We start from the raw sequence: 23,610 nt of genomic DNA on the forward strand, positions 1-23,610 counted from the left end.
GATATAAGATATATGGATAGGTTGTGAAGAAAAATTTAGTCAAAATAAATGATTATGCATATATACTTGTATAGGCATATAAATTTTTAGTGCTACTGATGATTGACCCTTCTGAGAAAATGTGTATCAGTACAAAATCTGTTCCTTTTTCTGTATATAAATGTATATATATATAGATTTAAACAAATGTGCGCGTGCATACAGATAGTGAGAGCTGCATAAACGAAGATACTTACATCAGAGTAAATTCGAGTTCCAATTACACGAGCATAATGTGGATTAGCCTGCATACAGTTACGAGGACAGTAAACTCTGAAAAATACATACATATATTTATAAATATTAAGTAGCTATTCATTTCACTCTTTCTTAACAGTAAGACCACACACAAAAGTAAACTCAGCATTCTAACAGCTAACCATTTTTTAATGAAATATATTTGATGTACAGTATTATATAAGTTCTAAGTGTACAATGTAGAGATCCACAATTTTTAAAGGTTACACTCCATTTACAGTTGTTACAAAATATTGCTATATTCCATCTTTTACAATATATACTTGTAGCTTATTTTATACACAGTCGTTTTCATCTCTTTACCCCCATGCCTGAATCTCCCTTTCCCTCTCCTAACTGATAACGACTTGTTTGTTCTCTACATCTGTGAGCCTGTTCTTTTTGATACATTTGCTTGTATTTTTTTAGATTCCACATATAAGTGATATCCTACAGTATTTGTCTTTCTCTTGTTTGACTTATTTCACTTAGCATAATACCCTCCAAGTCCATGCATGTTGTTGTAAATGGCAAATTTTCATTCTTGTTTATACCTGAGCAGCATTTCAGTGTGTAAGTATGTATATATCTAAATATATACATATTTTTCCTTCTGAAATAGGTCAACTGTATAAACCAGGCAGACACAATTGCTTCTGTTAACTTTATCTTATTTCCTATTTTTAGCACAAATGTTTCTTTTCTCTTTCTTTTTCTTTCTTTCCTTCTTTCTCTCTCTCTCTTTTTTTTTTTTAAATTTAGCAAGGAAGCCTTCTAATTTGGAGACTGAAGGCAGAAAGAAGCATCAGGAAGTATCTATCTCTCAGTATCTGGGAACATAGTCCAATTATCAATGTTCAATCAGTCACATGGTATTTTTAAAAAGTCTACTCCCAAAGTTTAAGAAAATGTCAAGTGGTAAACCTTTAATTGACTGGCTCTTCTTTTTTTTTTTTTTTTTTTTTGGTCTTTTTGCCATTTCTTGGGCCGCTCTCTCGCGGCATATGGAGGTTCCCAGGCTAGGGGTCGAATCGGAGCTGTAGCCACCGGCCTACGCCAGAACCACAGCAACTCGGGATCCGAGCCGCGTCTGCAACCTACATCACAGCTCACGGCAACGCCGTATAGTTAACCCACTGAGCAAGGGCAGGGATCGAACCCGCAACCTCATGGTTCCTAGTCAGATTCGTTAACCACTGTGCCACGACAGGAACTCCTGACTGGCTCTTCTGAATTTACACACAATCACATGCTAAAAGGAAATCAAAGCTAAGCCTGGAAAAAACATAATTCTTTTGACACAGTAAATCAGTCTCAACAAAATGACTATATAAAAATCATGGTTTGATCAAAGCATCAATTATTTTCGAAAAAGTATTCTAAAAGAAAAAAAAACTCAGTTGCAACTACCTTTAACAATCGAAGCAGATCTTCCTCAAAACATTTTTTAAGAAATGGCTACATTTCATACTTAAATTTCTAGTTCCTAAATTTGCGTAACACTGTGCACTCTGGAGTGTATTGTATATACCTCATTTGGCATCTAAACCAGAGCCATTTAAATATAATAAATGATCTAAAGTTTTGTTAACTTTGAATGAAAGGGTTGATCTTTATAAAGTGTGCCTTCTGTTGGCTACAAAATTTTCTTTTTGTTTCTGAGAAGTGCTCACCCTATGGTGGTAAAACCACCTGCTCTGCCTTTAGGATTATGCTATGCAGGCTCTACCTTGACCATAGGTAGCCCCTGGTTTATGGAAGGCCAAGGTCAGTAGCTCTGAACTGAATTAGTTTCCGCCTAGGTAAATTCAGGTCAAAGGACTACAGGAGCGTTTTGCTTGTTTATATTCCAATTTCTGCTTTTAACACTTTGTCATATACCTGTGAGGATGTAAACAGTGATCTAGTAAACATTCCTTCAACTACCACTTGCTCTTAAGCTTTGAATAAAAACTGACACGTCTTAATAGTACCTGCTTTTACATCTTTTTTTTTTTTTTGTCTTTTTGCTATTTCTTGGGCCACTCCCACGGCATATGGAGGTTTCCAGGCTAGGGGTCGAAACGGAGCTGTAGCCACCGGCCTACGCCAGAGCCACAGCAACGCCGGATCCAAGCCGCGTCTGCAACCTACACCACAGCTCACGGCAACGCCGGATCGTTAACCCACTGAGCAAGGGCAGGGACCGAATCCGCAACCTCATGGTTCCTAGTCGGATTTGTTAACCACTGCGCCACAACGGGAACTCCTGCTTTTACATCTTGAGTAGTCAATAGATTTTATTTAATTATTTATTTTTATGGCTCCAAGTGTGTCATATGGAAGTTTCCAGGCTCAGGATCGAATGGGAGATGCCGCTGCTGCCAGCCTACGCCACAGCCAGATCCAAGCTGCGTCTGCAACCTACACCACAGCTCATGGCAATGCCAGATCCTTAACCCACTGAGCAACGCCAGGGATTGAACCCTCATCCTCAGAGATACTACTTGGGTTCATTTCCACTGAGCCATGACGGGAATTCTGCAATAGCTTTTAAAGATCTAATTGTTTATAGACATATGTACAGCAGGATAAAATTTTCAATAATAGACACTTTATTCCTACAAGGTTATGGTACTAAATAATAAAGGTAGTTTATTTGGTGCCGTTTTACCTGCTATGGAACCTCTCAAGGACATAATTGTGCAGGTAAATCTTGTTTTTTCATGCTTGCCTTCAATTAATTTCCTTTCGTTTATCTGCTCCTGGCATTTTTCTCTAGAATGGATTTATGCCTCAACTTCGTTAAGTGATGTGAAATTTTAAAACAGATGTACCAAACATACGGTTCCTGAAATGTTATAAACTGTCATGTAAATAATACAATTATGACCTAATTTACAAAACTATTAAAAATGTTATATGAGACATAAAAAAAAAAAAAAGGGAGTTCCCGTAGTGGCTCAGCGGTTAATGAACCCTACTGGCATCCATGAGGATGCAGGTTCGATCCCTGGCCTTGATCAGTAGGTTAAGGATCCGGCATTGCCATGAGCTGTGGAGTAGGTCACAGAAATGGCTTGGATCTTGCATTGCTGTGGCTGTGGTGTGGGCCGGTGGATACAGCTCCTACTGGACCCCTAGCCTGGGAAGCTCCATATGCCATGGGTGCAGTCTTAAAAAGACAAAAAAAAAAAAAATGTTAAATGAGAAAGACACACTTTGTACTACCAGTCTCCAAAATAAATCAGGAGAGTAGCTATCAGATGAGTTAAGGTCAAAATTATATGCAAATCAGGAGTTCCCGTCGTGGCACAGTGGTTAACGAATCCGACTAGGAACCATGAGGTTGCGGGTTCGATCCCTGCCCTTGCTCAGTGGGTTAACGATCCAGCGTTGCCGTGAGCTGTGGTGTAGGTCGCAGACACGCCTCAGATCCTGTGTCGCTGTGGCTCTGGCGTAGGCTGGCAGCTACAGCTCCAATTCAACCCCTAGCCTGGGAACCTCCATATGCCACGGGACCGGCCCAAGAAATGGCAAAAAGACCAAAAAAAAAAAATTATATGCAAATCATTACTTCCACTAATTTGTTATGTTAGTGATAGTAAAAATTAAAATTAAATTTTAAAAATTTATATCATTCCCTTTTGGGGGATATTTCCCTTCAAGCCAAGAAACAGAAAACTTATTAATTCTTTACTTGAATGACTTTGGGTAGGCAATAGTAGTGCTATAGATTGTTCTTTAGATATAAAATTATTATTTATCAAACATATACTAGAGGAAGGCTTTATGCTGGATGCTCCAGAGAGATTATCCTTACTATTTCCGTATCATAAACCTTGCCAGATGGCTGAAAACAGGGCCTAGTTTAATACTGGTATGTAGTAAGTATTTAATAAATATTTACAAGTGGATAATTTTAAAATTCTTGCTTTTTTCACCATATCACAATGATAAAATTTACCAGTTTCACCTAGCAGCATGTTTCTTATTCTCTTTATAAAAAAATACAAATAAAAGTATAACCCGTAAATATAGGGGTTTGATAAATCTGAAAAAAATTCTATAAAAATTTTAAAGATTATAAAACATGCCATGATTTTAATGAAATCTGTGATCCTTATAAGAACGTAATTTGTGAATCGCCAATTAAAAGGAGAGCGTACTTTTATAACAAATATATTTGGCATATAATTTATCTGTGATCAGATGGTAAAAATATATATAATGCATTTCAAAGAGCAGGTGATCCTCAGATTATCCTACGCACTGTGTAATCTGCTGATACCAATAAAAATACCTGCTGAAGAATTGAAAAATCTTCAAATCAGCATATACCAGTCAGCTGACCAAAAATATTACAACAGAATTCTCACAAGAGAGTTAGAGACATTTGGTTTTTAGAAGGAAACAGGTCAGCTATTCCTGCCTAAAGAACCTGATTGCTTATATCACCACATCTGTAACTGAGACACTCCCTACTGGGAGAAAATAAAGTCCTTACTCCTTATATCAATATCACTGACTTTTATTACTTTATGAACCACCAACCTCACTGCTGCAGTGAAACATGGCTTTGATTTTTCAAAGTGTAAATGAGGAAACTTCTCCCAAGTAAATAAACTTTCCCATGAAAACTGAGCTCCCTCAATCTCTATAACACTAGTTTACCAATGACATCTCAAAATCTCATTACTAGTTTTGGAATTAAAATGGGATTTTATTTTTATTTTATTTTATTTATTTATTTTTGCTTTTTAGGGTTGCACCTGTGGCATATGGAAGTCCCAAGGCTAGGGGCTGAATCGGAGCTACAGCTGCTGGCCTACACCACAGCCATAGAAACATGGGATCTGAGCTGTGTCTGCAACCTACACCACAGCTCAGGGCCACATTGGATCCCCAACCCATTGAGAGGGGCCAGGAATCAAACCTGCATCCTCATGGATACTAGTCAGATTCGTTTTTGCTGTGCCATGACAGGAGCACCCTAAAATGGAATTTCTTGGCATTCATGGAGGTAGTGTGGATAGGAGCAAGATGGGCAGAGACATACTCCACTCTTCCTATATGGCTATGGCATATGGCCATACTTCTAACTGCTTTCACAGGATCTCGCTCTCAACACATGAAGCCTTTTTCTATTATTTTATAGTAGATAATTTATGATATTTTAAGAGAGACCACAAAACAAAAATAAAAGGCAGCAAAAGAAGACAGATTTTTAACTCACCACAGTGAGATTTATCTAATTTAGGAACTAGATGACACTGCTTAAAAATGTCATTCCATTTTAGTTTCTGTTGTAAGACCTCGTTATAGACTGACTATCTGTGTCCTCAAAATTCTTATGTTGAAACCCCAATCCATGGATGGTATTAAGGTTAAATGAAGTCATAAGGGTGGGGCCCTGATCCCAGAAGAGAGGAAAGGATTCATCTCTCTCTCTCTCTCTATAGCCCTTGCTCTGGTTCTCCCCCTTCATTCTCTCCCTGACTTCCCAGCCATGTGAAGATACAGAGAAAAGTCAGCCACGGGCATTGACAGAGGCTTCAAGAAGGTTTCACAACCTAAATGTCTGTAGACAGAGGAGTAGATAAAGAAGATGTGGTACATAGACACAATGGAATATTACTCAGCCATTAAAAGGAAAGAAATAACAGCATTTGCGGCAACATGGGTGGACCTAGAAATTATGCTAAGTGAAGTCAGTCAGACAATGAGACACCAACATCAAATGCTATCACTTACATGTGGAATCTAAAAAAAGGACACAATGAACTTCTTTACAGAACAGATACTGACTCACAGACTTTGAAAAATTTATGGTTTCCAAATGAGACAGGTTGGAGGGTGGGGGGATGCACTGAGGATTTGAGATGGAAATGGCTGTAAAATGTGGTTGTGATGATTGTTTACACCTATAAATGTAATAAAAAAAGGGAAAATATTAAAAAGAAAAAAAAGAAGAAGAAGGTTTCAAAAGGAACCAATTCTGCCAACACACTGATCTTAGGCTTCTAGCCTCTGGAACTGGAGAAAATAAATTTCTGTCATTTACACCACCCAGTCTGGGGTGTTTTGTTACAGGAGCCCAAGCAGACTTAGACAGCACTTTTTATAAGGCATGTGAACATACAGAGTATATGTATGAGCTCTGCTTTTAAGGAACAGCAGAAAGTACTTGCTACTGTAATTTATTCTACTGCTGCCTATCTGCAGCACTATAGAAAATGCTAATTTTTTTTTTTTCAACTGAGAAAGTAGTACCTCCAGCCTCCCTATTCAGAAAGTTTCACTTCAGGAGCTCCCGTTGTGGCTCAGCGATAATGAACCCAACTAGTATCCATGAGGACATGGGTTCAATCCCAGTGGGTTAAGGATCCAGCATTACCCTGAGCTGTGGTATAGATCGCAGATGTGGGTGGGATCCTGTGTTGCCGTGGCTGTGGTGTAGGCCAGCAGTTGCAGTTCTGATTCCACCCCTAGCCTGGGAACTTCCATATGCTGCAAGTACAGCCCTAAAAAGACAAAAGAAAAAAGAAAAGAAAGTTCAATAAACTTGACACTCATAAGTGAAGGTAGTGACAAGAATTGTGTTAAGTCTACTGGTTTCGTAATCCAGAGGCACAGTTCAAGTGCAGACACCCCACAGCCTCTTTTGGGGAAGGCATCTTTGTGAATGATGCACTCCAGTCAGAGTCTAATCTTGGGGAAGGGGACTGCATAGCCCTGATGTGACCCGTCATAGAGCTGGGCAATGACCTGATTGTATAACTTACAAGGTGGCCAAGCCTCCTGAAGCTGTCAGAATGAACACATGATCCTTTCTTTTAAATGCTAAAACAATTTTTTTGGATAGATAAAAACAAACAAAAAGCACATTTTTTTGGAGAAAGTACACCAGGATGCCTGGAGTGCATGTAGTTTGTGATGATGCATTGCTCTCTGCCACTTATCAATTCAAGACCTTGAGTCCTAGACACACCACCATTTAAGGCAAAAATGGGTACCCAGGGTAAAAGCTCTTGGTTCATTGGTTAAAAAGGAGTGAGAAAATTTAGAAAACAGTACCTTGGGCAATGCGAAGCAGGCTTATGAAATGGACAGAGCTGTTCCACAGTTGTTTCACAGGTGACAGCCTGAACTGAAGAATTCAAACACAAAACAATAAGCAAATCCTTTGGAAATAGTAACATGCAACAGAGTGGTAAGAAAATAAGATGAAAAAAGTGCTAACCTGTTACTTTAGAGACTGTGAAGGAGTTAGCAGACTGATATTTGCTGAAGATAAAAACAAAAAAGTCAATCGTTTTCTTATATGTATCATCATCAACATAAACTCATATTTTTAGGTCTATGAATACGTGTTTCTTAAATATTCTTATTTAAGTATCTAGACATGTATTAGTATAATAATTCATCAACAATTTCATGCTAAACACATATTACCTTCAAGTATGAACAAAATCAATACCATTCTTGATATTAGAGAATGATCTCTTTTCATTATCAATCTCAAAAACTTACAGATAACGGCATAAAATAATACACACTTGTATATATGTATTTGTTTCCTAATAATTAAATTAAAATTCTCAATATACTCATTCCCTGTCACCACAGAACCAATTTAAACTTTCAAAATAGTCAACACAAGGCAGTATAAAAAGACTACTAAATAATAAGTGCCTTAAAGAAATGTGCCTTTTTCATTGTTCTGTTCAACCTAGAGTCTAGTAAAATTCGCCTACAACAAATAAATGAATTCTTCCTCTTTACATGTATTATTAAAAAGAAGGAATATAAGAACGGTATACCATTAAATATGAAAATTTTAATTGGATTATCTATACTCAGATTTTTATAAAATCATTTATTGCAAAAGGTAAGCCTTATTTGTTGGAGTTCCCATCATGGCGCAGCAGAAAAGAATTCAACTAGGAACCATGAGGTTGCAGGTTTGATCCCTGGCCTCGCTCAGTGGGTTAATGATCTGGTGTTTCTGTGAGCTGTGGTGTAGGTTGCAGACATGGCTCGGATCCTGTGCTGCTGTGGCTGTGGCGCTGTGGCATAGGCCAGCAGCTGTAGCTCTGATTTGACCCCTAGCCTGGGAACCTCCATATGCTGAGGGTGTGGCCCTAAAAAGCAAAAAAAAAAAAAAAAAAAAGGTAAGGCTTATTTGTTTTGGTACTGTAATATGACATCTCTACAATTTCAAAACAGTTTCTATAATAAACAATAAAAAACAAGTTAGGAGACAAAAGTAAATAACAGGATAAATGTTCTTTAATACAACATCCAGTGTTTGGCTTCCTAAAGCTAATAACTAATATTTATTATTTATTGAAGGTAGTTAATAAATATTTACTAAGTGAATAAATTGATCAATAAGTGTTTCTATAAAGTTTTTACTTAAGAGAGTAGTCACTAATAGCCGAAAACCAAATATCAAGCCTTTGAACAACACTTGGATGTCATTTCACTGATTTGTCAGGGATTTTTAAAATAAATCTTTTCTTATTATGAATTTCCTACTGTGGAGCGTCTGCAATTGCACAGTTACAAAGGAAGAAAAACTATGTCATATTTCCTAAGAAAAGGCATTCCATTATGGGGTTCAATAATGTTCATTATTTTACATAAGAGAAAGTGAAACTACAAAGATATTTCAAAAGTCTACATAGAGTATACAGGAAAACATGTTTTAGAAGAATATATTTAGTATGTTTAATATAACAAACATTTCAAAAGTTGGTCTCCTTTTTTCTGCTGGATCAAATTACATTTTAACGGACAAAAGAAAGATGACACATTACATATTTAGAGATTTTTCAAAATGCTCTTTTACCTAGTAATCTAATTTACCTCATTATCAAAATTACTGTTGCATGAAATATATAATTTGCCCTAAACAAGGCAAGAAGAACATGCAAATCAATTAGTCTTCTTGGGCATTTTCTATCATAGCTGAACAATATATTGCTTCACAATGGGAAAAATTATAAATTTGCACATTCTTCATGAAACTAGAAAATTTAATTTCAGCACAATCTTTATAAGCAAAACGGTCCAACTCTGAATTTAAATACTTTTCTATCTTTTTGCCCATGCAAATTATGTAGTTAAAAAGTGCCTTGAAAATTACCTTCTCTTTTTAGAAATTAAATTCTTTCATGCTTTGTCCTAAAAGAATGTAACTCCCTGTTACAACTTAAAATCTCTGATTCAAAAGATTATTTGGGTACTTACCCAATGGTTTGAATCCCATTTCTATTGGATTTGATGAAATAATGTTTTCTTCCTTGTCTAGTGATATCCACCCAACCGCCATCATTGTCTATTATACCATAATGAATTGCAGCTCTACAGATGCTGGATTGCTTGAAGAAAAAGAGAAAAGGATGTTACAATAAGAAGAGTTCCACACAGGACACAACCCATTCCTATTAATATGACTTTAAATTAAACAAACATTTCTAAGCAAAATATCTGTACCTATAAACATTGTTATTTTTCACATTAAAAAAGTAAAATATTATATGAAAGGATTCTATCCTTAAATAATTACATTGATAATACTAACCATTTCATAATGTACACTGCCAATAACTTTAGCTTTACTATCCAAACAGCCAGCAGGGCATTCATATCTAAATGAAAGGAACAGGAGAAAAACTTTAGCTTCTCTGGATGTCAGTATGAAATGAGGATATTAATTTTGAGGATCATCATAAATATTACCTGTTGCAGGTTGTTCCTTTGCACTGATCTCTTAATCTTACTTCGCAAGAAACAATTTGAGCTAAAATTTAAAAAAATAACAATAATAATTTAGAGGATGCAACAGCTGTTCTAATTAATACTCTATAGAGTCCAATGCCAAACTTTTGCCATTCTAAAAATGCTCAAATTAAAAAAAATACAGCAGAAACGAATCCACCTAGGAACCATGAGGTCCCGGGTTCAATCCCTGCCCTTGCTCAGTGGGTAAAGGCTCTGGCGTTGCCGTGAGCTGTGATGCAGGTTGCAGATGAGGCTCGGATCTAGCATTGCTGTGGCTGTGGTATAGGCCTGCAGCTACAGCTCCAATTTGACCCCTAGCCTGAGAACCTCCATGTGCCTTGGGTGCAGCCCTGAAAAGACAAAAGACAAAAATAAAAAAAGTTAAAAAAAATATATAGCTGAATATGCCAGCCATGTAAACTTTAAGGTTTCTGTAAATAATGCAGAGGTCTTACACATTTGCTGCGTGCTTATGACTTCGTTTCTGTCACTATCATCTGCTCTTGTCCGGATGTGGGTGTTATGGACTTGTGACTGTTGTCGTTCAATTTCATTTGTTTCTTCTTCTCGAGGAGGGTAATAGCTATCTGAGCCTTCTGTTAGAAAGAATGGATTTAAGAAATATGGATCCATTTTAAATGTGCACAGATTGTCCATAACAATGTACCTTTATAAGCCTGTTTAACACTAAAAAATCGGTACTGGATATTGACACAAGTTTTGGCTTAAAGTGGTGATTTTAACAGACTTCACTAAAGTACATAAAGCGGAGTTCCCGTCGTGGCACAGTGGTTAACGAATCCGACTAGGAAACATGAGGTTGCAGGTTCAGTCCCTGCCCTTGCTCAGTGGGTTAACGATCCGGCGTTGCCGTGAGCTGTGGTGTAGGTTGCAGACGCGGCTCAGATCCTGCGTTGCTGTGGCTCTGGCGTAGGCCGGTGGCTACAGCTCTGATTCAACCCCTAGCCTGGGAACCTCCATATGCCGTGAGAACGGCCCAAGAAATAGCAAAAAAGACAAAAAATAAATAAATAAATACATAAAAAAGTACATAAAGCACATGCACAAACCTTTGAGCCCTTGATTCATCCATGCCACCCTTTGGCTAAGTCAATTCTACTCTTAAATTTTAAAGCGACATCAATGACATCAATGATTGACTTTCTTAATGACACTATGACATCTACACAGTGATCTAATGAAGTCAGGGCTTAGTGAATTTGAATTTGTTTTCGCAACTGAAATCATATTTTCAGGAGGATCACACTTAAAATTTTCAAAAGGGTCACATTTAAAATTCTCCTGAAAAAAATTTCTGCCTCAGGACAAACATGCCCTTGTTATTTACAATATCAGTTTCTGTGGAAAAGTTTCTATTGTAGAAGAAAATTCAATGGGCAGAAATTTAAACTTAACAATGGAAAATATGCAAACATTGAATTTAATATTTTTTCCAGGTGGCCTTATATCAAGGCTTTGACAGGGGCACATTATGGAAAGGTGCTCATTTTCATGTACATCCAAGAACTCAGAATCCAGAAAAAGGAAGCATGAATTTGGAGGAAAATTAGCTTTAGTAAAATACTGTGGTCCCTGATGATGGAGCAAGTAGAGTTGGAAGTTTTGGGGGTAGAGTGGATGGAAAACAGATTCTCACACAATGGAAAATGCTATCAGGAGTTAGAAATGGCTAACATATAACATATAACATATAACATATAACATATAACAAGATAGCATATAACAAGAGTGAAATACACAGTTACCTCTTGTCTACTTATTACAGCTAATGAGAATATAATCATTAAAAAAAGACATTCTTTATGAGTATTGGAAAGTGGATGCATTTACTTATATTTTCTAATACACTTAGTCTGCATTAATCTTCATTTAGTTATCATTTTAAAAAAAGTAATACAAGGAAGGAACAATATTCATTGGATGCCCAAGAAGAGCATGGCTTTCACAAAGCTTTATCATGTAAGTTTTATCTCCATATGCTATAAACAGGACATCATATTTACTTTTGAGGATATTAAACGCATTCAAGAAATACTTTTCGCCACCGTTTTATAAGACTATTATAATTTTTTCTTGTTATTTTGGCATGAGAAATTTTATACTCTGTAGTAAGAAGGAGAGAATTAGTATAGTTCATTGGGCTTCACTCAGTAAGAGTCCTGGATAGGTATTTAGGCAAAAATTTTTAAGGTGCTAAAAATAAATTGTTACACTGCTAAATTCTTCAAAAACAATGAAACTTATGGAACTAATCCTAGTCAACACTATATGAAGATGGCTTTTAAGGATATTAATGTATTTGTCACTCTGGGATAATTTCAAAGCAGAATTAAGTGGTTATCTGGAATAATCATGAAACTTTAAATACATATTGGTATAATAGACTTATTGATCTTATAAATATATTTTTAAATATTTTAAATGGCTTCTTCAAAATATTTGAAATAGAGTTCTGGAAACTTTTTTCATGCAATAATAAAATGTGCTTTTGGCTTTTGAGACACAAATTAATGCAGAAGTAGGATTGAAACATAAATCAAATTGAATATTATAACACAATAGCACTTACCTTTATAGCACAGATTTTCTCTACAGCCTCCTCCAAAACTAGGTGGGCAAGCAGAACAGGGCCGGCCATGCTTGTAGGGGGCATGGCCCCACCAGTTTCCCCTTAAAAAAAAATCCACTCTTAAGAAGCAGTCTATTTTTAGTTTTTGCTTTTTTTTTTTTTCCTCTTTATGGCTGCACCCATGACATATGGAAGTTCCCAGGCCAGGGATCGAATCTGAGCTGCAGCTGTGGCAACGCTGGATTTTCAACCCACTGCACCAGACCTGGGATCAAACCCACACCTCTGCAAGTTGCTGCAGTCTGATTCTTAACCCCCTGTGCCACAGTGGGAACTCCCTGTTTTTAGTTTTTTGAGAACCCTCCATTCTGTTTCCCACAGTGGCTTCATCAGTCTACATTCCCAACAATGGTGTACAAGGGTTCCCTTTTTCCAAATCCTCACCAACATTTGTTAGTTATGTTCTTTTTGACGATAACCAGTTTAACAGGTGTGAGGTGATATCTCATTATTTAACAGACTGCTACGCTATTCTTTTTTTTTGTCTTTTTTTTTTTTTTTTTTTTTTTGTCTTTTTAGGCCTGCACCCACAGCTTATGGATGCTCCTAGGCTAGGGGTTAAATCGGAGCTGTAGCTGCTAGCCTACACCACAGCCATAGCAAAGCCAGTTTCGAGCTACATCTGCGACCTACACCACAGCTCATGGCAACACCAGATCCTTAACCCAGTGAGAGAGGCCAGGGATCGAACCTGCATCCTCATGGATACTAGTTGGATTCGTTTCCACTGAGCCACGGTAGGTACCCCATTCTTTGGAAAATACTCTAAATAATGTATTATGTACATTGTTTAAAATTACAAAACGAAACTTTTGCAAATCACTTAACCTCCGCTATGGGATATTCTCTTTATTCATTTGTTCTAATAAAAAAGACTTTAGACTTAGACTTGACCCTGAGTTCAGGTGTATAATATTTTCAGTGTAATTACTTGAAGGGTGTTCATACCGGTGAAAATACATTTCTCAGTCTATAGAGTCTCATCTCTAATAAATCCAAATTATAAATGTTATAATACTATAATACTGCAATAAATAGAACAGAAGGCCTAACAATGTGATCCCTGTCTTTACAAAGATTATAATTTCAATTTTCATGATACTTTTAAGCATTGATTTTATGATTCAGGCAACCATATACTGTTACCATAGTACGTAAACTGAGTTAAAACAAGGCACTTTATTCAATAATACACACTGAAAATAGGAAAAAATCAGGACTATAAAGTTATTTTTTATGTTGTTAAAACATTTACATATGAAAGCAGTGTTTTGTCTACTCACTTTGGGGAATAATTGCACACCAAGTAGACAGCTTTGGGCCATATCTGACCCCAGATGTTCATGTTGTGGCACAAATTAATGGCACAGCCTATTCTGCTACTTGTTGCCCACACCACCTACATTAGAAAAAAAGAAAGGCTCAGAAAAAAATAGGCTGAGATGAAGTAAGACAACAACATATCTGAGAAAAGAAATCTATAAAAGTGAATTCTGAGAAACAACACATCATTCAAAATGAAAGAAAGCAATTGCAAAAAGGATATTTTTCGTAAGACTTTGGCAAGTATTTAATTTTTTTTCTTTTATTTCCCTAATACATTATTTTTTTTTTCTACGGTACAGCATGGTGACCCAGTTACACATACATGTGTACATTCTTTTTTCTCACATTATCATGCTCCATCAGAAGTGACTAGACATAGTTCCCAGTGCTATACAGCAGGCTCTCAATTGCTAAGCCATTCCAAAGGCAATAATCTGCATCTATTAACCCCAAGCTCCCCATTCATCCCACTCACTCCCCCTCCCCCTTGGCCACGAGTCTATTCTCCAAATTTAAATTAAAAAAGAGATCTACAGGTAAATAACTCTATCTGGATATAAAACAAAAACATTTTATTACTAAGCAATTCAACCGTTATATCCTCACAAACCTAAATGTCATATTAATTTTTCTGTGCAGAAGCTTATCTAACAAAGGAACAGAATTTCTCATCTTAAAACAGAAAGTACTGAGCAAAAGTTCAAGTGTTCAAATTTTTTATACAATGTGACATTTTCACTGTGCTGCTGGCTGTGAGGGAGTTCAATGCCAACCTTAATCTTGGCCCATGGAAAGGTATACAGAACCATTTCTTTGTTCTATATTCATTAATAATCAGTTCTAGGCATTCTAGAAAGTGAGGTCTGTGGTGAAGTTTGTCTAGTCAGGTATGCCATTAGTTGTACGAATTTGAAGTTTAGAACATATCCAAGGTGAACAGTGAATATAAAAAGATATACGCTGCAATGATGCACACATGTAAATCCTGAAGGCCATGGTAAATAAAACCAGTTTTCATTCTTTGGGGAAAAAAAATAATGCCATCTGACCTAGAAGATGGTAAATTTGTCCCCATCTGCATTTACCGGAGCCATATTAAAAATGTTTCATATGTAAAATCATTGAAATAAAATATTTTTAAGGAAATGTCTGGGCTTTTTTCTGATAATTATTTTTATCTTCTATGAACATGTGTAAGCCTACTCTTCATAAATCATGACATACATTTTTTAATTGACATGTAGTTGATTTAAAATGTTGTGTTAGGTTCAAGTGTACAGCAAAGTGATTCAGTTACACACACACACACATATTTTTTTTCAGATTCTTTTCATTTATAGGTTACTGAAAGATATTGAGTATAGTTCCCTGTGCTATACAGTAGGTCCTTGTTTGGTTATCTATTTTATATGTAGTCATATATATATATTAAACCCAAACTCCTAATTTACTCTTCCCCCCTTTTCCCTTTGGTAACCATAAGTTTGTTTTCTATGTTTGTGAGTCTATTTCTGTTTTATAAAATTCATTTGCATCATTTTTTTTAAGATTCTACATATGAGAAATAACATGATACTTGTTCTGTATGTTTTTAATAACCACACTAAAAAAATGCAAGACAAACAAATGTTCAGTACCTTAAGTTCACATGCATACACACATACCCCCACACACACTGTTAGCTTAAAGGAACCCAACTTAAAAGAATGAAGTATAATATATCCCAAACCTACCTGTGTATAATGAGTACATACAGGACCAGAACATCTGAATGGACAATATGGGTTGCATTCATGTTCATAGGGGTAGCTGAAGTCTTTTACTTCATCATACCAGGCTTGTACATGAAATGTTGGGGGCCTATATCTATTTAAAAGGAAATAACACAAAAAGCAAATTGAGTTGGAGAAAACATAGAACCAAATATTGCAGAAATGACTGATAACGTTTAGTACAGAGGTATTTTGTGTGTAATATTAAATACTTTTGCATATTACATCACTATCGTGTCAATGATTTAAAACAAAAATAAGTTTAGGAGTTCCTGTTGTGGCTCAGGGGTAATGAACCTAACTACTAACCATGAGGATGTAGGTTCAATCCTTGACCTCGCTCAGTGCATTAAGGATCCAGCATTGCCCTGAGCTGTGGTGTAGGTCGCAGATGCTGCTTGGATCTGGCACTGCTGTGGCTGAGGCATAGGCTGGCAGCTGTAGCTCCAATTCAACCCCTGGCCTGGGAATTTCCTTATGCTGTGGGTGCAGTCCTAAAAAGAAAAAAAAAGAAAAAAAAAACAGAAGAAACTAAACAAAGCACAAATAAGTTTAAAATACTATTGACCATTCTGGAATGATGTTTACTTATTTATTTTTTTATTTATCTCAGTTTCCTTTAAGGCACTAATCCTTTGAAAACTGATAATGAGGAATTAGTAAGTATTTCATTGCAAGCACTTATTTTTAGAAACAGAAAGTAGTGTTTTAAGCTACCTTCCCCAATGTGCTCCCAAATTCTGTCCAATTGATGGAAGCAAGCTTGCCGGTCCATGTTCCCACAAACAGGTTTCAGCCCAGGATTCTGCAGATCTTTCCAGTTCTACATCCCATGTCTACAATTTGAAGCAAAAAACAAAATACAGACACAAACAGTTAATGTATAGGTAGAGTTTGGACCTTTCTTTAGGATACAGTCTTACTCCATTCTTTTGGTTTCCCCCTTCTTAATTCTGTGCAAAGTCAGAGTCTTAGTCTGTGTTCTCTCCATATCTCAGATTTTTGCACTAGTCTCCAGATTAATCTCCTCGCATCCATCTCTCATTCCTCCCATCTACTCTATAAGTGTTTAGAATTGCCTAAGTGGACAAAACCATGCTTAAGTGATTTATCTGTCTAAATTCATCCTTCAGATTTCCCCTTTACATAAAGTTCGTTATCCTTGGTCCCACTGTTCCCTGTAATAAAATATGCTAGTCCTTGCTCTTTCTGGCATTCTTTCCTCTGCCTAAAACATCCTTCTCGCAATTATTCGTCAGACAGATCCTTACTCTTTTTCACAATCCAACTTTACATATTCGTGACACATTTTCCATTCTTTTAGATGTAAGCTATTCCCTCGTTTGGGCTCTTGAAGCTTTTTGTTAGCAAACAAATTACACTGCTGTGTTAGTATTTGTCTCCATGTCTCTTTCATGGGACTCTGAGTTGCTTGGAGGCAGTTATTTAACTCATGCTGATATCTCCAGCCTATGGCCTATGCCTGCCAAGTGGACAAGGTGGTTAATAAATGTTTGCTGAATACATGAATGATGAAAGAATCTGAATCTTAAACAATATAAATGCATTTTTGTATATAAAATCCAATGAGAATGGTGAATTCAGACTTTTAAAATAATTCATCAAGACATATTTAAAATTACAGAATTATTACTGAAATAACTTCATATGTCCTGGGTTTAATATTCAGTTTGTTATTGTGAAAATCAGGCAGTATACTAAGCGTGGTGGTGAAGACAGAGTTGGGTAGAACCGGGTGCAATCCTGGCACAATTACAGGACTCAGGGTATGATAAGAGGATAGAAAAATAGTCCTAGAACTAGAAAATGAGGACACAACCTAAGGTGATAGCAATGAGACTGAAGGAAAGCAGACACTATTTCTAATAATGTTTAGGAATTTAAATTCCTAGAAGGTGATGGATGATTGAATGTAGGCAGTGGGAGGAGGTGAAGACAGATGAGGTTACCAAACTGTGAGAAAGAAAATACAGAAAGAGAAACAGATTGTTGTAATAGAAGCATATGTATATCCATGCATATTTCAAGGGTGATGTGTGAAGTGTCTGTGATGCATACCATAGACATGTCAAGTGGAGAGTGGAGATACATGCCTGGGGTTCTGGGGAGAGAAATATGCTTTGAAGATACGCATTTTGAAGTAATTTACCCAAGAGGAATCTCTACAGGAAGATAATGCAGAATGAGAAGAGAAATGAACAGAAAATTCTGGGGTTATCCAAACTGAGCTGGTAAAATACACTAAGGAAAACAAAATCAGAAAGGCTAAGGGAAAACTGAAAGAGGATTAAATTATAGAGGTGACAGGACAAGAGATTCCATAACAAGGTCAAATGCTACAGAGAGGTCGAGGAAGATGAGGTCTGCTAGGTACTAACTCATTATTAAGAGCAGTTTCAGGAGTTCCCTTCAGGGCACAGTGGTTAATGAATCCGACTAGGAACCATGAGGTTGCGGGTTCGATCCCTAGCCTCGCTCAGTGGGTTAAGGATCCGGTGTTGCCATGAGCTGTGGTGTAGGCCAGCAGCCACAGCTCCAATTTGACCCCTAGCCTGGGAACTTCCATATGCCGAGGGTGTGGCCCTGGAAAAGACAAAAATAAATAAATAAATAAAAAGAGCAGTTCAGATCCATGCCAGGTAGAAAACCACAACACAGAGGGTTAATAAGTGACTAGAAAGAGAAAGCAAGTGTGAGGTACTTTGTTAATACTTTAGAAGGGAAGAAGCCAGATGGGCAGAAGCCTTAAAAGATTGGATGCCAGCCTCCAGGGAGAATTTTACTTGCTTTGATTTTTAAAGGATGGAAGAAACCTAACCATGATGATGGGCCTCAAGGACAAGACACTGGAAAGAAACACACACACACAAAAAGAGGGATATGTGGGGTAGGGTGATTTTTTTCATGCTTCATGTAATCTTTTTATAATGACCATTCCTCCTCATCGTGTATCTAAAATACATAAAACCACGGTTTTAAAGTCAAAAGAAAGCAAAATGTATACAAATGCAGAAAAAGTATATTTTTATTAAAATGCATCTTTATTATCTAGGAAAAACACAAAGCATTATTAGCCAGGCCGCTAAAAACTAACAGCAGCAGAAGTAGTTGTTTTTTGTTGTTGTTTTTTTTTGTCTTTTTGCTTTTTAGGGCCGCACCCACAGCATATGGAGGTTCCCAGGCTAGGGCTGGAATCAGAGCTGTCGCTGCTGGCCTTTGCCACAGCCACAGCAACATGGGATCCGAGCCATGTCTTTGACCTACACCACAGCTCATGGCAACACCAGATCCTCAACCCACTGGGCAGAGCCAGGGATCAAACCCACGTCTTCATGGATATTACTCAGGTTCCTTAATCAGTGAGCCACAACGGTAACTCCCTAGTTTTCACAAAAACTTGAATTTTACTTTGAATTAATATCAGATGTTCAAGATGACTGGTTTTGCGACATGGACATCAGAAATGTATGCTCCACATAAGTATTTATCAGGTAAGCACTTCATTTGCCAAATATAAACATACTCTTAATTAAATCCATTACTTAAATCAGACCTAATTTTATAATTACATATTATATAATTATGCAAAGGCATATTTTAGGTTGCTGTCATTATTTTCCCAAAGGTAAGAAACAAAGAATCTGGCTAAAATCCCAGAAAACGAGCAAGATATTTCACTCCTTTTGTATCCAGAAGGTTGGAGAGATGGTTATCTCTCAAAAGCATGCACGGTACCAGGTAGAGTTCCCTGGAATACGAGTTGTCTTTAAGAGACAAATTTTTGTCTTCAATTTTGTAAACCAGGTTTTTGCATAACAGTCATAAGCACAGCGAAACTATACTTATTCTTAGATCTCTAAACCAGCAACATAGCAACCTCATATTCAAAGAGCAGCCAGGAACCAGAGGATAAACACAAACATTCCTAGATGGGCAAAAGCAAACAGCCTCCAGCACCACTGGGAGGGTTTTAAAACACTCTTCCCACAAAGGGTGGCACTGAAGTCCCTCCCCTCCCCTCTAATTTGAGCTCAACAGGGACCCCCTCCTAATAAAGAGAATGGCACTGAGACTTCCCAGGCCAGGTTATCTGATTCTTTCTCTTTCAAGGCACACATCTTAACAGACCAACAAATTAGGAGTTCAGCTACCCTGAAGAGGTAGCTGGAAAAATATTATGGAGAGGAGTTCCCGTCGTGGCGCAGTGGTTAACGAACCCGACTAGGAACCATGAGGTTGCGGGTTCGGTCCCTGCCCTTGCTCAGTGGGTTAACGATCCGGCGTTGCCGTGAGCTGTGGTGTAGGTTGCAGACGCGGCTCGGATCCCGCGTTGCTGTGGCTCTGGAGTAGGCCGGTGGCTACAGCTCCAATTCAACCCCTAGCCTGGGAACCTCCATATGCCGCGGGAGCGGCCCAGGAAATAGCAACAACAACAACAACAACAAAGACAAAAGACAAAAAAAAAAAATATTATGGAGAGACCACACAGAGACAAAGAGAGATGCAGGAGGAGTTTCCATTGTTTGAGTTTTCTTAGCCCATTCATGAGACCTGTGAGTTTGCATGTCCAGGTCACTGTAAACAAGTGAGAGACCAGAGCAAGAAGCATCCAACTAAGCAAGTTCTTAAGGCCCTAATTCAAGGTCAGTTTACTCTTGTTTCATACACAATTCTACAATCTGAGAAGTCATTTTTGCCTATGAAACTGAAGATAGATCGATCCTTTTCAAAGAAGATATACGATCATTTCCAAATTCACAAACATGCTGTATTTCCAAATGCTTTAGGCTATTTTATCTCTAAAACATATCAGTTGAAATAAAAGATGACTCAGGTCCTTTTGAGGACTAAAATTCAATTACTGAGTATAACTATGGATAAGCTGTTCCTATAGCATGACTTGTTTTCTTTTTAATCCATTAAAATTGAGAGTGGGAGCATATCAAATGAACTATGATAATACTAAAATAGGGATATATATTGTATTAATATAAGAACTGAGGCAAAGGGCATGCAACTAAAATTTGTTATCAATATTTAATAAATATTAGTGACAATTCAAAAATTATTTGAAAATATAATCAAACATTGATATTTAGGTCAAGTTAAATAATGCAAATCTAGAACATTCTTGAAAAGAAAATTACTGAAACTATAGCTGTCCTGGAAGAAATGCTATCATAATATGACAACAGCATGGGATGTGTATTTTTATGCTACAACATAATATTTCAGGCTTTAAGACTGGCAATAATTCATACCCATCCCATTTAAATGCAGGTTACTCGCTATACATTTCTATTTAAATTCAGGATTGTAAATTAAATCAAGATGGCCTAACCAGCTTCATTTTTTCTCTTGAACTATTCACCCAAACTAATTTTAAAGCTAAGCCACACTTAAAATTACCATTTCTTTATAGAATGGGTACTTGAGGTGTGCAGAAATAAAAACCACTTTATTTTCCAACTACATGAGTAAGCTATTCCTTCTGAGAACATAGTAAAGTCTTCAAATGAAGTTTTACTACTAAAAGAAATACTTAGAATACTATTAACATACTTCGTCTCCAGTAATATTTTTTAATCAGTTCAACATACCGGCTCTATCATTTCCGGTGTGTGTGTGTATATAAGAAACCTTAAACCTTGACAAAGGACTTTCAAAAGTAAGCCTAGAAATATATAGTAATTTTAATACTAAAATACTGTACTTGTAAAAAAATCAAAAATTATGTAGCTATTTAGACATGTACAGAAAACTCAGCTAAATGCTGTCCTTTGTGAAATAGGTGAGCATATACAATCATATTCCTACCAGAACACCTGTTATCCTAGTCTAAAAACAACAATAACAGCTGCAATTAATTTAGAAATATAATTTTTAATAGAGTTAGTATTGCTAGCTTACCAGAGGTTCATATCATTATTATACATTAGGCAAAAAACAGTCAACAGTAATGTGACTCTTCCTCCTTTGATACTGAGAATAGTTTATTTCTTTAAAAAGATCAAGTACTTTCAAATATATTTTCTTTTCTTTTTTTTTTTTTTTTTTTGCTTTTTAGGGCTGCATCTGTGGCATCTGGAAGTTCTCAGGCTAGGGGTCGAACTGGAGCTTCATCTGGTGGCCTACACCACAGTTCATGGCAACACTGGATCCTTAACCCACTGAGCTGGACCAGGGATCAAACCCGCATCCTCACGGATACTAGTCCGGCTCGTTACCACTGAGCTACTATGGGAACTCCCAGTAGATCGTTTTATATAGTTAGATTCACCAACGAAAAGTTCATTCACTTATAAATGAGTAAGTAAAGAAGTTTTAACAGGAAACTGACCAGCAAGGTTTGACAGCTTTAAATGCACACAGAAATAATCTACTGATAGGAAACTCTCACATAATTTAATAATTGTTAAATATCATTCTAAGCAGGGAGCAAAAGGATTGAGAGATATTCTACCATTCTAGAAAACCCCACCTAAGGGGTTAAAGCTACAATGCTGAGAAAAACATCTTTCAATAGTTAAGACAAACTTTTTTCCCCAAAAAATAAAATGGTAATATTATTATCTAACTATTCAAAAGAGTGTCTAAATAATCTAGAAATAATGCTTTAATTGGCCACATTTTCTTTTGCAAAATCAATACCACTTCAATGGATTTCCAAGCTAAGTGCAAAAAATAATTGGTCTTTGACTATCATACTATTAGGTATCTTAATTAAATGACAATTAAACATCAGCCCATGACACAATTTGCAATTTAATATGGACTTTTAAAACGTGCATTGCTTTTTGGCAATGTAATAACCCCATGAAAGCATAGTGGTATTGAAAATAGTTACACTGAAAATCTACATCTATGGTGGAAGCCCTGGTCTTACCTTCCTGCTGAAAAATATAAATAATAATGAAATCATTTTTTAAAGACATACTAGTATTTGCAATAAATTCTGAAAATGCATTCCGCAAATATATTTCTTTTGAACAATGCACATCTGCGTACAGAAAGCCACCCTTGCATTTCTAAGCCCACCTTGATTCTGAGCAGTCACTGACGGTCAGAAGTAATGATATCTAGCTTTCAAAATGTTGAAACTACATTGGAGTATTAAAAATACTCTTTCCCTGGCGCTATGTCTTCTAGACACACGCAAGTGAGGTCATTGGCGATGACCTTTCCCTTTTTTATACAACAGATAAAACTAAGCTTACACTTGTTCCAATTACTCAAACTATCGTTAATTAAAGTACTTAATACACCCCGGAACACTCTTCTCTCCTATTTAAACTGTGTATTTTCAAATTTATCTCTTTGGTTATGTCAAGTTTGGCTTCTGTTTCCTTGTCTGTGACATTCATAAGCTAGAGTAAGTCTCTTTGATTTCTTTTAGCTTTTGAATCCTATTATTCTGTACTTATACTCTCTTCTAGAGCATTCCATATTGCATGTAGAAGCCCGTAGAAATTTACAAATATTGCTGATGACAATTAAAGGTATTTCTTAACTAAGAAGCAAAAGTTGTTTTGTGATTTCTTTCAAGACTGTAAAGCCAAAAAAGTTTCAAATCCTCTAATTATGAGTCTAGAGAAGAAATGATTCTGAATCATTTTTAGCAGAGAAAGTTTTAATATTGTCCAAAACAAATAAACACAACAGAAAACCTCCAGTAAAACATCCCAGTAAAACTTCAGCATAACTGAATAAGACTAGAAAATATTCTCATTAAAAAGTGAAAACTAGCTATCTCTTCAGCTTAGTCTTGAAAACCCAATGGTAAAATCTTTGAAATGA

The 23,610-nt window shown here is 36.6% G+C and overlaps 1 protein-coding gene across 2 annotated transcripts in view; it reads right to left on the reverse strand.

Annotated features, from left to right (window-relative positions):
- Nucleotides 1-23,610, reverse strand: part of CRISPLD1 (cysteine rich secretory protein LCCL domain containing 1) — a 50,820-nt gene that overhangs the window by 8,858 nt on the left and 18,352 nt on the right. Inside the window, exons 3-13 of one of the 2 annotated variants that reach the window (XM_047783719.1) lie at nucleotides 16,510-16,628; nucleotides 15,754-15,886; nucleotides 13,978-14,093; nucleotides 12,635-12,735; nucleotides 10,500-10,640; nucleotides 10,003-10,063; nucleotides 9,845-9,911; nucleotides 9,511-9,641; nucleotides 7,499-7,542; nucleotides 7,333-7,405; nucleotides 237-312 (exon numbers count right to left, since the gene is read on the reverse strand). In XM_047783719.1, the coding sequence (XP_047639675.1) occupies nucleotides 237-312; nucleotides 7,333-7,405; nucleotides 7,499-7,542; nucleotides 9,511-9,641; nucleotides 9,845-9,911; nucleotides 10,003-10,063; nucleotides 10,500-10,640; nucleotides 12,635-12,735; nucleotides 13,978-14,093; nucleotides 15,754-15,886; nucleotides 16,510-16,628 (1,062 nt within the window). Of the gene's footprint in view, nucleotides 1-236; nucleotides 313-7,332; nucleotides 7,406-7,498; nucleotides 7,543-9,510; nucleotides 9,642-9,844; nucleotides 9,912-10,002; nucleotides 10,064-10,499; nucleotides 10,641-12,634; nucleotides 12,736-13,977; nucleotides 14,094-15,753; nucleotides 15,887-16,509; nucleotides 16,629-23,610 lie in introns of those variants that run through there. The other variant, XM_047783720.1, reaches the window with a different exon arrangement.

The sequence above is a fragment of the Phacochoerus africanus genome, chromosome 6, assembly GCF_016906955.1.
Source record: "Phacochoerus africanus isolate WHEZ1 chromosome 6, ROS_Pafr_v1, whole genome shotgun sequence".
Lineage (NCBI taxonomy): Eukaryota > Metazoa > Chordata > Mammalia > Artiodactyla > Suidae > Phacochoerus > Phacochoerus africanus.